This window comes from Capsicum annuum, chromosome 11, assembly GCF_002878395.1.
Source record: "Capsicum annuum cultivar UCD-10X-F1 chromosome 11, UCD10Xv1.1, whole genome shotgun sequence".
NCBI lineage: Eukaryota > Viridiplantae > Streptophyta > Magnoliopsida > Solanales > Solanaceae > Capsicum > Capsicum annuum.
Window position 1 is genome coordinate 21,668,170 of NC_061121.1, and position 13,165 is coordinate 21,681,334.

General features: G+C 34.5%; 1 protein-coding gene across 1 annotated transcript; it reads left to right on the forward strand.

Annotated features, from left to right (window-relative positions):
- The first annotated feature begins 5,179 nt into the window (after nucleotides 1-5,179).
- On the forward strand, nucleotides 5,180-9,894 carry LOC107871930. The gene is made up of 2 exons (XM_047400094.1): nucleotides 5,180-5,570; nucleotides 9,202-9,894. Exons 1-2 carry the CDS (start codon nucleotides 5,180-5,182, stop codon nucleotides 9,741-9,743), a joined length of 933 nt encoding a protein of 310 aa, XP_047256050.1. The 3' UTR covers nucleotides 9,744-9,894.
- Nucleotides 9,895-13,165: the final 3,271 nt, after the last annotated feature.

The window sequence follows — 13,165 nt, forward strand, 5'->3', positions numbered from 1 at the left end:
TGCAAAATCAATACCAACAGATAGAACTGGTGCTTTTCTAGGTATCCCTTTCCCTCTCTTTGGTCTACCCCTTCCTTTTTTTGAGCATGATGATTCTGCAGCACTTACTGTCTTTAGAGTAGCAACATCACCACCACTTCTCTTCATAGGACAACCTCTTTTGTTATGACCCTTAGTATGGCATTCACTACATGTCATAGTAACTCTAGTTCTAGCTAATTTTCCAGAATTCTTGCTTTCACCAGATTCCTCTGTTCTCTTACTTTTTGGACTGTCTGGCAACTTCTCTATCTTTAATGGAGCAACAAATGGATTTCTAGATACAGGCCACAGTGGCATGTTACTCATTGGTTGCATGAAATGCGAGTAAGTGTACTTGTATCTCTCTTTAGAGTAGCATGGATTAATAAAATCTAGTGGGTCATATTTCTTATGCAACATTGCAGCTAAGACATGTTCGGGCCAACATCTACAACTATACTCCCTTTTTGACAAACACACAGTGTGTTGTTTATGTCCCCCTATAACTTCATAACCTATTACTCTATTGAAGTCTATGGTATAATTCATAGACTTATCAATATTTTCCCCTAACACTTTAATTAATATTGGAGAGAAATTGCTGACCCAAGTTCTTGGAAATTCACTTAACTTGGCTAGCCTAGTCATGACCTTGACTCTTAGCTCTTCAAGAATACTAATAATACTCTTACGCCTTGCTGCTAAAATCCATGAATTAAAACTCTCATAGAGGTTGTTATCTATTGAATTACACTTGACTTAAAAATTAAAATAAACCTTACACTAATACTCTTTATCATGGTAAAATAGACCAGTAACAATGTTCTTACCAAGTTTAGACAATTCTGCCAGATTTTCCTTGAATTCAGCTTCAATAGTGCTTCTAGCACACTTTCAAAATGCCATCTTCCTTTGAAGACCCCTCCAATCCTTTGACCAATTTGCTAGGATATGCCTAGCACACCTTCTTTTCTCACAGCTTGGTAACAAATCCTTAACAGCCAAATCAAGTTCCTAAAAGTATGAATGTTATTAGTAAAAGCAAAAGCATACATAAATAGATTTTTTCCCAGAATGAAATATAAATGCAATAAAAAAAAAGAGTTAACAAAAGAATACCTTTTGCATGTTTAACATAATAGTGAAACCACTTCCATCTCCTAATCCTAGGTTATCTTACAAGAGAGAAAAAAACCAGCTCCATGAATTTTTATTCTCTTTTGGCACTACAGCCCAAGCAAGTGGAAGCATTTGGTTGTTTCCATCCTTAGCCACAGTAACCAGCAACTGGCCCCTACATACTCCCTTTAAGAAACAGCCATCCACACCTATGAATTTATATATGACCTGAATGCTATCTTGATTGCTTCAAAGCAGAAGAATGCCTCAAACAGTGGACTACCAAGATCATTAGCTTCACCAAGTTTAACCACACAAGTACTCCCCGGATTGGACTTTAACAATTCATCCTTGTAGTCAAGAATTCTGCCATACTCTAGAATATGATCACCTATAATCTCATTCAAAATCCTAGATCTTGCTCTCCTAGTTGTTTTCTTACCTACATGCAGCTTAAACTTCTTTCTAATTAACTGTTGCAATTTGAAAATTTTGATGTTAGGTTGCTCAATTACATCCTCTCTTATAGCCTTGGCCAAAAATCTAGTGTTGTATAAGTAATTTCTGGTGTCCCTCTCACAATTATGTACTAGAATATAAGTCCTAATAACAAAGCTATTGGACTTAGAATCAAAACTTGCATACAATAACCACCTGCAGTTTTCCTTGTTGCATCTCACCCTAACTCTATTTGGCTTATTTACATATATTTTAATTTGAATCCTTTTTTGAATTGCATACTTAGTCACTGCCTCTCTAAACTCTTTCACATTTGCAAAAGACATACCTAGCTGCCACACAATAATATCACTATCAGGATCATACTTTACACTATCAGTCACAACTTTTTTTTTCTTCTTCTTCTAGACAGGTTCAATCTCACGTTATCTTCTTCTTCAAGACAACTAGAATTTGTACAGTTTCATAGCTGCCAGGATCAAAACTATCATAATATGGTTCATCACCACCCTAAACTTCCTTCTAAATTATTTCTCACTGGGGCAGTCTCATCAAATCCCAAATCTGGTCCAGCTTGACCACAAAGGACTTCATGATTGTCTATTGGAATTTTCTCCCTTCTTTTCTTCCTCAAGAAAGCCCTTTACTCAGCCCTCAGTTGTTTTACCTCCTCATGGACATCACTTCCATAGTCATCATCTCCAAGTAAATTTATTGCTTTATTATTTTCAGATTCTATACTATCATCACTAGATTCATCAGATCCTTTTATAGAATAGTCACTATCTTCAGAATCTGATGAATCAATGTGATGATCTACTAAATCTGAAGGATCAACAGTATTTGGAGCAATTGGATTTGATGTGGAAGTAATGTTTGAGGCAGTATTTAAAGCTTCACCAACCACTTTTTTTAAATAAGGCTTACCTACTTTCTTACCCCCTATTTCTATACCAACACTATTTTCAGTGGGCCTCACATCTTTATAAAAAACATCACAAGATTCCTCCTAAGCCATGTACACATATACATCCAAAACAACACCATTTTGCAAAGTCTTACATATTGTTAATAGAATAGCATCATTGTCTATGTCACCTAAAATGCAACTATTGGGTGGCCTTATACTAAATTTGCAATTAAGCCTATACCGAAGTTCTCTAATGTAATCCTTCATCTCAAAATAAGAAACATTATCCATATCAACATTAAAATATTCATTCATTAAACCACCCACATATCTTGCATCTTTCCATCATACAATAAGGTCCCACCATGATAGAATCTTAAAGTTATATATGTAAACCCTCTCATACCTATATGTAAAGAATAGTATTATTAAAATCAGAACAGTTTATTATTATTATTATTAGAACCAAAACAGTACAAACAAGTAAATTATTAATGTTCATTTTCATTCATTCAACAAAAGACATTGACAAGTTCAACAAAAAGTAATAGTTTTTTGGTTATGTAAAATTGAGAGAAGTTTTCAGTTTGTCTAATAAAGTGACAAAGACACACCATCCAATAACTGTGTCATATTCTGTCCATATTCTTATTCGTTTCTCTTTATTTTATGGACAATTTAAAAAGAAACAAAACAAGAATAAAAGGTCCATCTTTTATCACTATAAAGGTACATCCTATGTTACTTTACAAAAAGCACAAAAGGTCCAACTTTATGAATATATGTAGGCCATGCATCAAGAATTAACATCAGTAATGCATAAATCCACACTGTAACAAACCAAAAATCACAAAAACTATCTAGGTCATGCATGTACCAAAATCAACATATCTAGGTCATGCATGTACCAAAATTGAACCGACAATAAACACTAGTAACAAAAAGTAACAAAAACTCGACCTTAAATCTACATAGAGGCAAAATCAGATAAAAAATAAATAAATCTCACAAAACTCGACCATAAATCTAAATTGTAAGACAAAAACTAATTAAATATTCTTCACAACAAACTTAGAACACAAATATTACCACAATCAGAACACATATTAACAAAAGAGCATCACACGTTACATTTTTTTTTTGGAAAAATCTAAGGTCAAACTTTAATCCTACCAAAATATACCACAATATAACTAAAACACAAACTCAAAATGGATTATAAGTCACAAATAACTAACCTTTATGTTTAGAAATTGAAGATTAAAGATGAAAAATTCTTTTTTGAAGAAATTGCAGCTGGTCCAACATATGAGATTTTTTGTCCAACTTGTGAGTACTAAATGTAAATTGTGATTTAGGATGAGCTTGAGAGAAAATTATCAACGTCAATTAACTAACATTTGGCCAAACGATCACTTAGAATCAACATTTGTTAAGGTTTTTGAACTTGGAAGTGAAAAGTTTCTCAGTAGTTGTTAAATTTTTTTGATAAAGTAATGTTATTCTTTCTGATATTTTTGAGGAAATGGGAAAGTGAAAAGTCAAGTGAAGAGCTCAAGTTAGTGGATTGTGGGCCCCACCGGTAATAATTATGCGTGTATTACACGCCCATGCATTTGGCTAAATATATCTACCACGTAGATAGTCAAGGGTGTAAATGATACACTTTTATTTAGTTCAGGGGGTAATAGGACCCCTCTATAGTTGAGGTGTGTCATAACTCTTTTGGGGTAGTTCGGGGAGAGGGGGTAACAAGCTATTTTCTCTTAAAAATATTAAAATGCAACATCACCTAGGAACAGAAGAACTAAACAAAGAAAGGTTGGGGTTGGGGTTGATGGTGGGGGTAGTGGGGTGGTTGGAAATATACTAGAAGTGTTGTAGTAAATGCAAGAATCATCTTGTGGTTTTTTCTTGTTTTTCTCCAAAGTTCTTGTTCTAATAAGGTGCCGTTCAAGGCGTTTATCTAAGTTCTTTAAATCAATTTGATCTGCTCTTACAAATCCATCACTACCTTTCTCCATTTTGTGGCAAATTTTTGATTTTGCAGAGTTGTAATGATTAAATTGTTACACAAAATAGTAGATGAATTGGAATAAAAAGAAAGTTTTATTGTGGTGTAAGGAAAGTTGAGTTTGTTAGTGGTGTAATATGTATATGGAAGAAGGTGGGAAGAGAAAAGAAGAGAAGAGAAGAGAGTATTATGACTAGAGCAATGCCACATGGGCACATGGAATTGCCTCAACACAATGTGTGCTCTTTGACCCATCAGTCTCTACTTCCTCTTGAATTAGAAGTCTTGAATTTTGAGTTTTGCATACGAAATTTTTTTTAGCAAAAAACATCATATTTAAATGAGCCTTATGTTATGTGAATATGATAAACATTCTTGACAAAAAGCATTATCTTCATATGAGTCATTGCTTTGCAATAAAAGGTCATCTTTTGCATCTTAAGACATGAGAATAATCAAGGATGGTCATTATGTTTTTGTTTTTGGTATTAACGATTACATCTATTTCCTTACCGTGTGCTTCAGATATCGATCTATTTTCATGTATGCTTATCTAATAATAATATTAACAACCATTTAACTTTGATTGTTTATCGTAATGAAAAAAAAGAAACCTCATAGTCAGCGGCGGTGCATAACCACACCACCACCCTAAGATGGAAGAAGAAAAATCCACAACATACTACAATGAGTTGACACGTAAAGGAGAAGGAGCGACAAGATTCAAGAAAGGTCTAGGCTTTTCTTCAATTTTTCGAAACTCAAATGACACCGTTCCCGCCCGTGGCTCTGCTCTTGTTTCTTCCTCTTCATTTCTGAATAGCTTCGTTAGAGCATCAAGCCCTTCGAAAATCACCGAGTTCATAAAACAAGGTCAGATCCAAACCATAAAAAACAAGATCAAGAATAAACCTAAATATTACGACAATAGCCTTTCTTCTAGGGTTTCAAATGGAAAAAACAGTAGAAGCCCAAGTCCAAGTCGTGAAAAACATTTGAGCAGGAAAAGGGAAAGCCTAAGTCAGAATTTAAATAGTCGGAGTCGAAGTTAGAGCAGAGATAAAGAGATGCAGAGTCACAACCAGGATGCTTATCGATCGAAATGTCCACGTAGGTCTAGAAGTAGAAGTGGATGTAGAGATAGAGATAGAGATAAACATAGGGAAAGGGTAAGGCAAAAAGAGAAGCAGAGTAGAAGGAGGTTTGATATAAGAATAATCATGATTATGAACTTAAGAGAGTGCGTGTTGGACTCGAGACTTGGTGGATGCAAATGAAATGCAAAGAATCACCTAAATGGACAGCAAAATCGTCCATACAGAGCACTCTAAGGGCGCCTACTTAAAGCCATTCGTTAAAGGGCCTTTTTGGTCACTTCACCTTACTTTTGTAATAAGTCTATAAATAGACTAGTTTAGGTCTTTAGTTATTTAGTTGATGATTATTGTAAGTCTTAAACTTTTTAAACACCAAGTCCTCTCTCCTTTAGGCACAAAACCAAAAATTGTAACTAGGATAGCATTCAAGGGTGGAATCTCTTATGATTGCTTATTTGTTAGAAACGTTGGTTCTTGAGTGATGGACTCCGCTCTTGTATTGTCGTAAGAACTTGGTGATTGTTAACGTGTTTTGTAGGGGTTTTAGAGTTTAATAAACTCTTTAGTTTCTAATTTACATGTTTTCCTTGTGTCAAGTTATCTATCTTCTTTATCATTAAGTTTGTGTTTGCTTCCTTTTATCGTTTTGTGTATTGCTTGTTACGGGTATTTGCGGGTCACTTGTGGACTATTTTGTTCTTGTGAATACCGTGTTTTATCATTTGTTATCAAAGCCATCATTTATTTCATTCCCACGAGATCAATCTTTGGTTTGTTCACTCAAAAATAAAAAAAAAGTGTTGAAAAAAATCTGAAAAACTCAAAATAGTAATCTGTCCACGTTTTTGTGTTTAGGCTAAAATTTGAAGCCTAGTTTTCTTGTGATTTTTGTGTGTTTTGTGTATTCTAGTTTTAGATCTTTGTTTCCTAACACTAGAAGAGGTGTCTAAGGTCAAAAATCTCACAAAAAGAGTTGTGTTCTTGAGTTTGGTGTTCTTGGCCAAGAAAGTTGTTGTTCTTGTTGTTGTCTTGGCCGAGATTTGTTCTTTGAGTCTAGATCTAGGTATATTTCATGAGTCTTGAGTGTTATTAGTGTTGGTTTATTCTTCCCTAACACTAATAAAGTCAATATATAAGTTGAACTCCTACTTGTATTATTGTTGTACGGATTCAAAAGTTGGGATGAATTGTTGTTGGTGTTATTGTGGTGGATTCAAAATTTGAACGTTTAAAGGTGTGTTGTTGGTATTGTGGTTGTGGATCTGTGTTGAAAGAGGTGTTGTTGTTGTTGGGAGGTTCAAATTGAACCTTGGTCTTCAAATCTTGTTGAATGTTCTTGGTGTTCTTGGCCAATCTTCATGTCTTGAGACAAGAAGAACCTTCGTGTTTGATCTTAAGATCAAGTGGAAGAGTGTAGTCTTCTTGTTTTTCTTGAAACAAGTTCCAAGACTATCTCAAAGTAGTAACGGACAAAGAGGGCTTTCAAAATACTAGTTATCAAAAGGGAGTAAGGGGACTTTTCAAGACTAACCAAAAGAGGAAAGAGCCAACCACCCTTCAAAAAGGTGTTTTTCCCAAAAGGTGCAAAGAAAGTCAACCTATTTTGAATGTGGAAAAGTCTCTAAAACTTGTGTATTTCCCCTCCAAAACCGAATTCACTCTTCCACAAGTTGGAAAAACACTAAAATTTTCAAATTCCACAACTATTCCAAGGCTTCCACATCACTATCTGCAACCAATCAAAGGCTTCTATGTCACCCCTTTGTACAACTAACTTATTTGTGTTTTGTACGTAACTTTTGGCTACAATGGATAACAATGCTCTTAGTGCTATATTGGCTGGGATTGAAACTCTTTCCAGTAAAGTGGCTAGAATGAATACGAGTCTTGATAGTTTAGGCTCGAATATGACATTGTTTGGTGAGAAGTTGGATCGTTTGGAGAGTTGAAGAAACTATCGTGCTACTACTCCCAAAGCTTTACATCCAACGATCAATCCTCTAAGACCACCACAAAATGCCATAAGCCAAGTTTCCAATTATCCTCAAAACCGAGGCCTAAGTAGGCCACCTCCCCTGCAAATTGATCAAGTCCAACAAGAAGGACTTAGAAGCCAAATTCCTCCACCAAAACCAAATTCTCCTATCCAAGCTCCAAAACCGAACTCTCCTATCCAAGCTTCAAAACTGAACTCTCTCGTCCAAGCTTTACAACCGAAGCTCCTTTTCACCAAATCAATCCTCTCAATCATAGATCTACTTTTCCAAAGCTGAGACATCCATGTAGAGGTATATGGTAGAGAGGAACATGAAGGATATGGAGTCTATGATGAGCCTTATATGATGGAAGAAGAGTTTAAAGAAAGATATATGGATCAAAGGGGATACCGAGGGAATGGAGAAAGAGTTAGTCAATGGGACCAACAAGGAACCCGCCACCAAGTGGAGATATGGGAATTGAAACGGATGAGATTAAAGGAAAATCTCAAGATGGAGAGGAAGCCGAGGTTCAAAATGAAGAAGTTATCTGAGACTTGTGTTGATGAGATCCCATGTTTCTCATGTTCTTTGAGGACTGTTTTGGTGCCATGTCATGTTTTGCGGGCTATTTTGAGTGGTTTCTTTTGAAGTGTCCAATTAAGCGAGGTGAAGCTGTGAATTTGTGGGCAAATTCCTCTCAAGATGGAGAGGATGATACAAGAATAATTACGGATATGAACTTAAGAGAGTGCGTATTGGACCCGAGACTTGGTGGATGCAAATGAAATGCAAAGAAGCACCTAAATGGACACCAAAACCGTCCATACATAGCACTCTAAGGGCGCCTACTTGAAGCTATTCATTAACGGGCCTTTTTGGTCATTTCACCTTACTTTTGTAATAAGTCTATAAATAGACTAGTTTAGGTCTTTAGTTCTTTAGTTGATGATTATTGTAAGTATTGAACTTTTGAAACACCAAGTCCTCTTTCCTTGAGGCACAAAACCAAAACTTGTAACTAGGATAGCATTCAAGGGTGGAATCTCTTGTGATTGCTTGTTTCTTAGAAACATTGGTGCTTGAGTGGTGGACTCCGCTCTTATATCGTCGTAAGAACTTGGTTCTTGTTAACGTGTTTTGTAGGGGTTTTAGAGTTTAATAAACTCTTTAGTTACTACTTTACATGTTTTCCTTGTGTCAAGTTATCTATCTTCTTTATCATTAAGTTTGTGTTTGCTTCCTTGTGTCATTTTGTGTCTTGCTTGTTACGGGTATTTGCCGGTCACTTGTGGACTGTTTTGTGCTTGTGGATACTGTGTGTTATCAAGGTTGTTAAGATTAGTGCCTCAAAAGCTGCAGATTAGTTGTACCAGCTGCTATAAATACAACTTTAAAGTAGGATTTAAATTTATTAAATGAGGCTGCAATCATGCAAAATCAACTTTATTACTTTTACTTATCTTTAGGTCATAATTATTAGAAATAATGGTAGCTTATTTTACTCCTTTTATTGAGCTTTTTCAGTTAGATTCTTATGTATAAATGTGTCAGTGATCAATGAAACTTTACAATGCTTTCTGCTCTTTCTTTTCTTTGTTAAAGATCTGTTTTTCTCTCCAACAGAGGTCAAGGAGTATATCACCGCCAGATCGAATACTGGGAAAGATAGAACTGCTATGGTAGATTACAGGAGATTGATTGAAGGTTATGAAAAGATGACTCCAGCTGAAAGAGTCAAAGCCAAAATGAAACTTCAACTTTCAGAAAGTGCTCGAAAAGAGGAGACAAATAGCATGGGCTCTGGATGGGAGCGTTTTGACTTCGACAAGGATGCCCCTTTGGATGACGAGGAGATTGAAGCTGTAGAAGATGATGGTGCTTTAGTCAACCACACTGGCAAAAGCTTTCGATTTTCTGCAGTGGCGACTAGGAGAGGGGAAAAAATCAAGGCTGCTCACGATGAGGCTATTTTTGGAGCTCCCTCACTTCTGCTACTTCCACCTTCCACTGAAACAGATGATGAAGCAGAAGAGGATAATTGCAAAGAGGACATCTCAAAAGTTGCCCCTGCCATAAGTCTCATCAGTGGGCAGGCACTGGCAATGCAACAAGGTTCTTGGCGTGATCGTGCGCGTAGATCATGACTTCTGTGAATGCTTGGAAGAGACTTCATCATGCCTAATACTTGGTTTATGCCAATGGAGGGTTTTTGTTTTTGTGATCCTCTTATGTGGGTTGTTGCCGGCTGCTGTTGGGAGTGGTGTAAGTTCCTCATTTTGTACTGTACAAATTGTTGAGAAGGGTACTTATGGAGATGGGCTTTCGGTGTTGAAATATCCATTGTAGGTAATGATCTGTGTGTCATGTTCTAATTTTGTTATAGAGAAAGTAGCTTGACACGGTGTGTTTAGTATGAAGCAAAATGTTTTCATGGAAAACAAAGTTGGTTTCTTATTTTTTTCATATTTAGTAGGTGAGTGGAAAACATTTTCTGAAAATATTTTCTAATGTTTGGTTGATGGATGGAGAAAAAAAAAATCTAATAATAATAACTGATAGAAGAGTGAGATTCAAATTGCTTGGGATTGTTTATAATGTTGGAAATGCTAAAATGTAAGTCCTGATTCTGTCATGGTCTTCTTTTCAACTTTTCATAGATTCATACAATTACCCCTGCTCTTCATACACTAGGGGTCTTGGCAAAGTGTATTTGAGGAAATAATACATGCATTAGGATTGAGCTCCTCTTCATTTTCATTCTCTTCAATTTTTACTAAGTTTCTACTTGGATGAAAGATACATGACATGAGTTAAAATAAATGGTTAAGATTTGACTAATAAATATTTTATATATTTTCTTTCAAATTTTTTAATAATTCCACAGTTATAACTATATAATTATTTTATCCATAAATATATATTTTAAAAATTCTTTCTCTTCTTACTTTTTTTTTTTCTAACCATGATTTAACTAGAAAAGAAATTACTCCATGATAACAAAAAATATTCTAGGGTAAAAAAAACTAATAGAAACACCCTTATCATTTTAAAAACTTTATTATTTCTCCCTTTTCCAAATTTCTTAACTCTTATTATTTTTCCTCTTCGTCCAAAAAAAAAAACTATAAGAAAAACTGGCAAAGCCAAAATCATGACGACAGTAACAAAAAATTCTCATAAATATGAATCTTTGAGTAGTAAATTATTATAATAATATGAGAATTATCGATATTATAATAAAAATAATCAATTAGCATAGTTAAAAAGAAACTTGATTATTAAAAATATTGAAGTGTCACCATTTATACTCATAGCTAATTTTAAAGAAAAAGTATTTAATGATTAAAATGAAATAAAAAAAATAACTTAAAACAGTTGGAAGCTATAGACGATGAGTATGGAAATAGAACACAATGTAGAAAAAAAACCTAGAAATAGAGAGAATTTTTTTTAGAAAAAAGTATATTTGTGGTATAATAATTTTGTAACTATAATAATTGTTGAATTACTAATATTTTGGAAGCAAATAGGTAAAATATTTATTATTCATATCATGGTTAGAATCTTAGTTTAGTATTAACTCTTAACCATTCATTTTAACTCATGTCATGTGTCTCACATCCAAGTAGGAACTTGAAAAAAATGGAGACAATAGAAATGGAGAGGAGCCGAATCCCATGCATTAAATAATGTGTATTATTAATTCTTTGTTTGATACGTTTTTAGGCATATGTATAAATAATGCTTGCATTAATTAAACATTCTATTGTGTATTGACATATGTATTACTAATACATATCAATCTCTATGTATTAATACAAAGGATGTCATCACATTCATTAACTTGATTAATGACTAACTTATCCCTCAAATTCCTCAAACATTTTCCAAGTCTTTTTCCAGTAGTTTGCCTCTCTCATTTGTAAGCTAAAAGTAAATTAATTAGACAGAAAAATTAATACGTAGGTTCATAATAAATAAATTATTGTAGGTTTGCAATAGAATAAATTAATATGAAAAATAAATGGACAAAAAACGAATACTGAATTTTTATATATTATAAATGAAATCATCAAATTTAAAGTTTGAGATCTGTGTTTTAGCATAAAATAGAAAAGGTCATTTTTACTTAAGAAGAAGAAGATCGGTTTTGAATTAAAAACAAAAAGCATTTATATTAAAAACACACACACACACAATATTTTTAACATTAATTAAAAACGAAAAAAAAGTTACAGCCTTTAAAAAAACTGTGCATTTTGCAACTTAAAAGGGAAAAAGATTTTACTTTTTTTTCTTTGCCAAAAATTGTGAAGTTTACAGAGATAACAAAAACAGAGAAGCCATAGAAGCACATTTGCTCATTATTCAACTATCAAAGAAATTGTTTACATTGCTTGGAACTAACTGCTGCAGGTCTTATTTATAGACTAGAGTATAGAGTATCCCTTCTAGAATTATCTAGAAGATTCTTAGGTCTTAGCTCAACTACATCACACTTATGGCACATGATTTCTAGCTCACCACTCAGCTCCACATCATCAATTATCTAACTAACTCTCAACTATATTGTACAGTAGGTTAATGTAACAGTAACTGACTACCATTAACTAACTAATGGATAACTAACTGACTGAAATAACTTTCAATACTCCCCTTCAAGCTGAAGGGTGCAAAATGTTGAGCACACCAAGCTTGCTCAATAAGTGACAGTGTTGATCATGGCCCAAACTCTTGATTAGGATATCTGCTACCTGATGTTGTGTGGAAACATGTAAGGTCTGAACAAGTCCATCTTTGATTTTGTCTCTAATAAAATGATAGTCGATCTCGATGTGTTTGGTTTTTTCATGAAAGATAGGATTTGCTGCAAGCTGTATAGCTGAGTTACTATCACTGAAAAAAATGATAGGTTTGTGAATCTGGACATTCAACTCTACAAATAGACCTTCTATCCAAGTAAGTTCTGCCACAGCAGTAGCCATACTCCTGTATTCAGCTTCAGCTGAACTCCTTGAGACTGTGTTGTTTTTTAGACTTCTAGGACATGAGTGAGCCACCAAAATGTACCACATAACCAGTAACTGATCTTATTGTGTTGGGGCATGCAGCCCAATCTGAGTCACACCAACAAACCAAGTCTGCAGCAGCCTGAGCTTTCAACCAGACACCTTGTCTACAGAACCCTTTAGGTACTTTATCACTCTATAGGCATCCTCCAAATGAGATCTCTTTGGTCTTTGCATGAACTGACTTAATGTTTGAACAGCAAAATTGATATCTGGTCTACTTATGGTAGCATACATAAGCTTACCAACTAACCTTTGATAAGCAGTTGCATCTTTCAAGATAACATCACCAGTAACTCTTGCTATGTTATCATAGTCAACTGATGTAAGTTTAGTATTGGACTCTATAGGAGTAGAAGCTGGTTTTGCACCAGCCAGATCAGCTTCTGATATTAACTCAAGAAAATACTTCCTTTGATTCAATATCACACCCCATTTTGACCTTAAGACTTTAATTCCCAGGAAGTATTTGAGCTTCCCTAGATCCTTGAGTTTGA

What these genes read in the sequence shown, in the direction of transcription:
- LOC107871930 (XM_047400094.1), top strand. Translation starts at nt 5,180, where the DNA reads ATGGAAGAAGAAAAATCCACAACATACTACAATGAGTTGACACGTAAA. An exon ending in TTTAAATAGTCGGAGTCGAA is followed by an intron (nt 5,571 to 9,201) that starts GTTAGAGCAGAG and finishes TCTTTGTTAAAG; the next exon opens with ATCTGTTTTTCTCTCCAACA.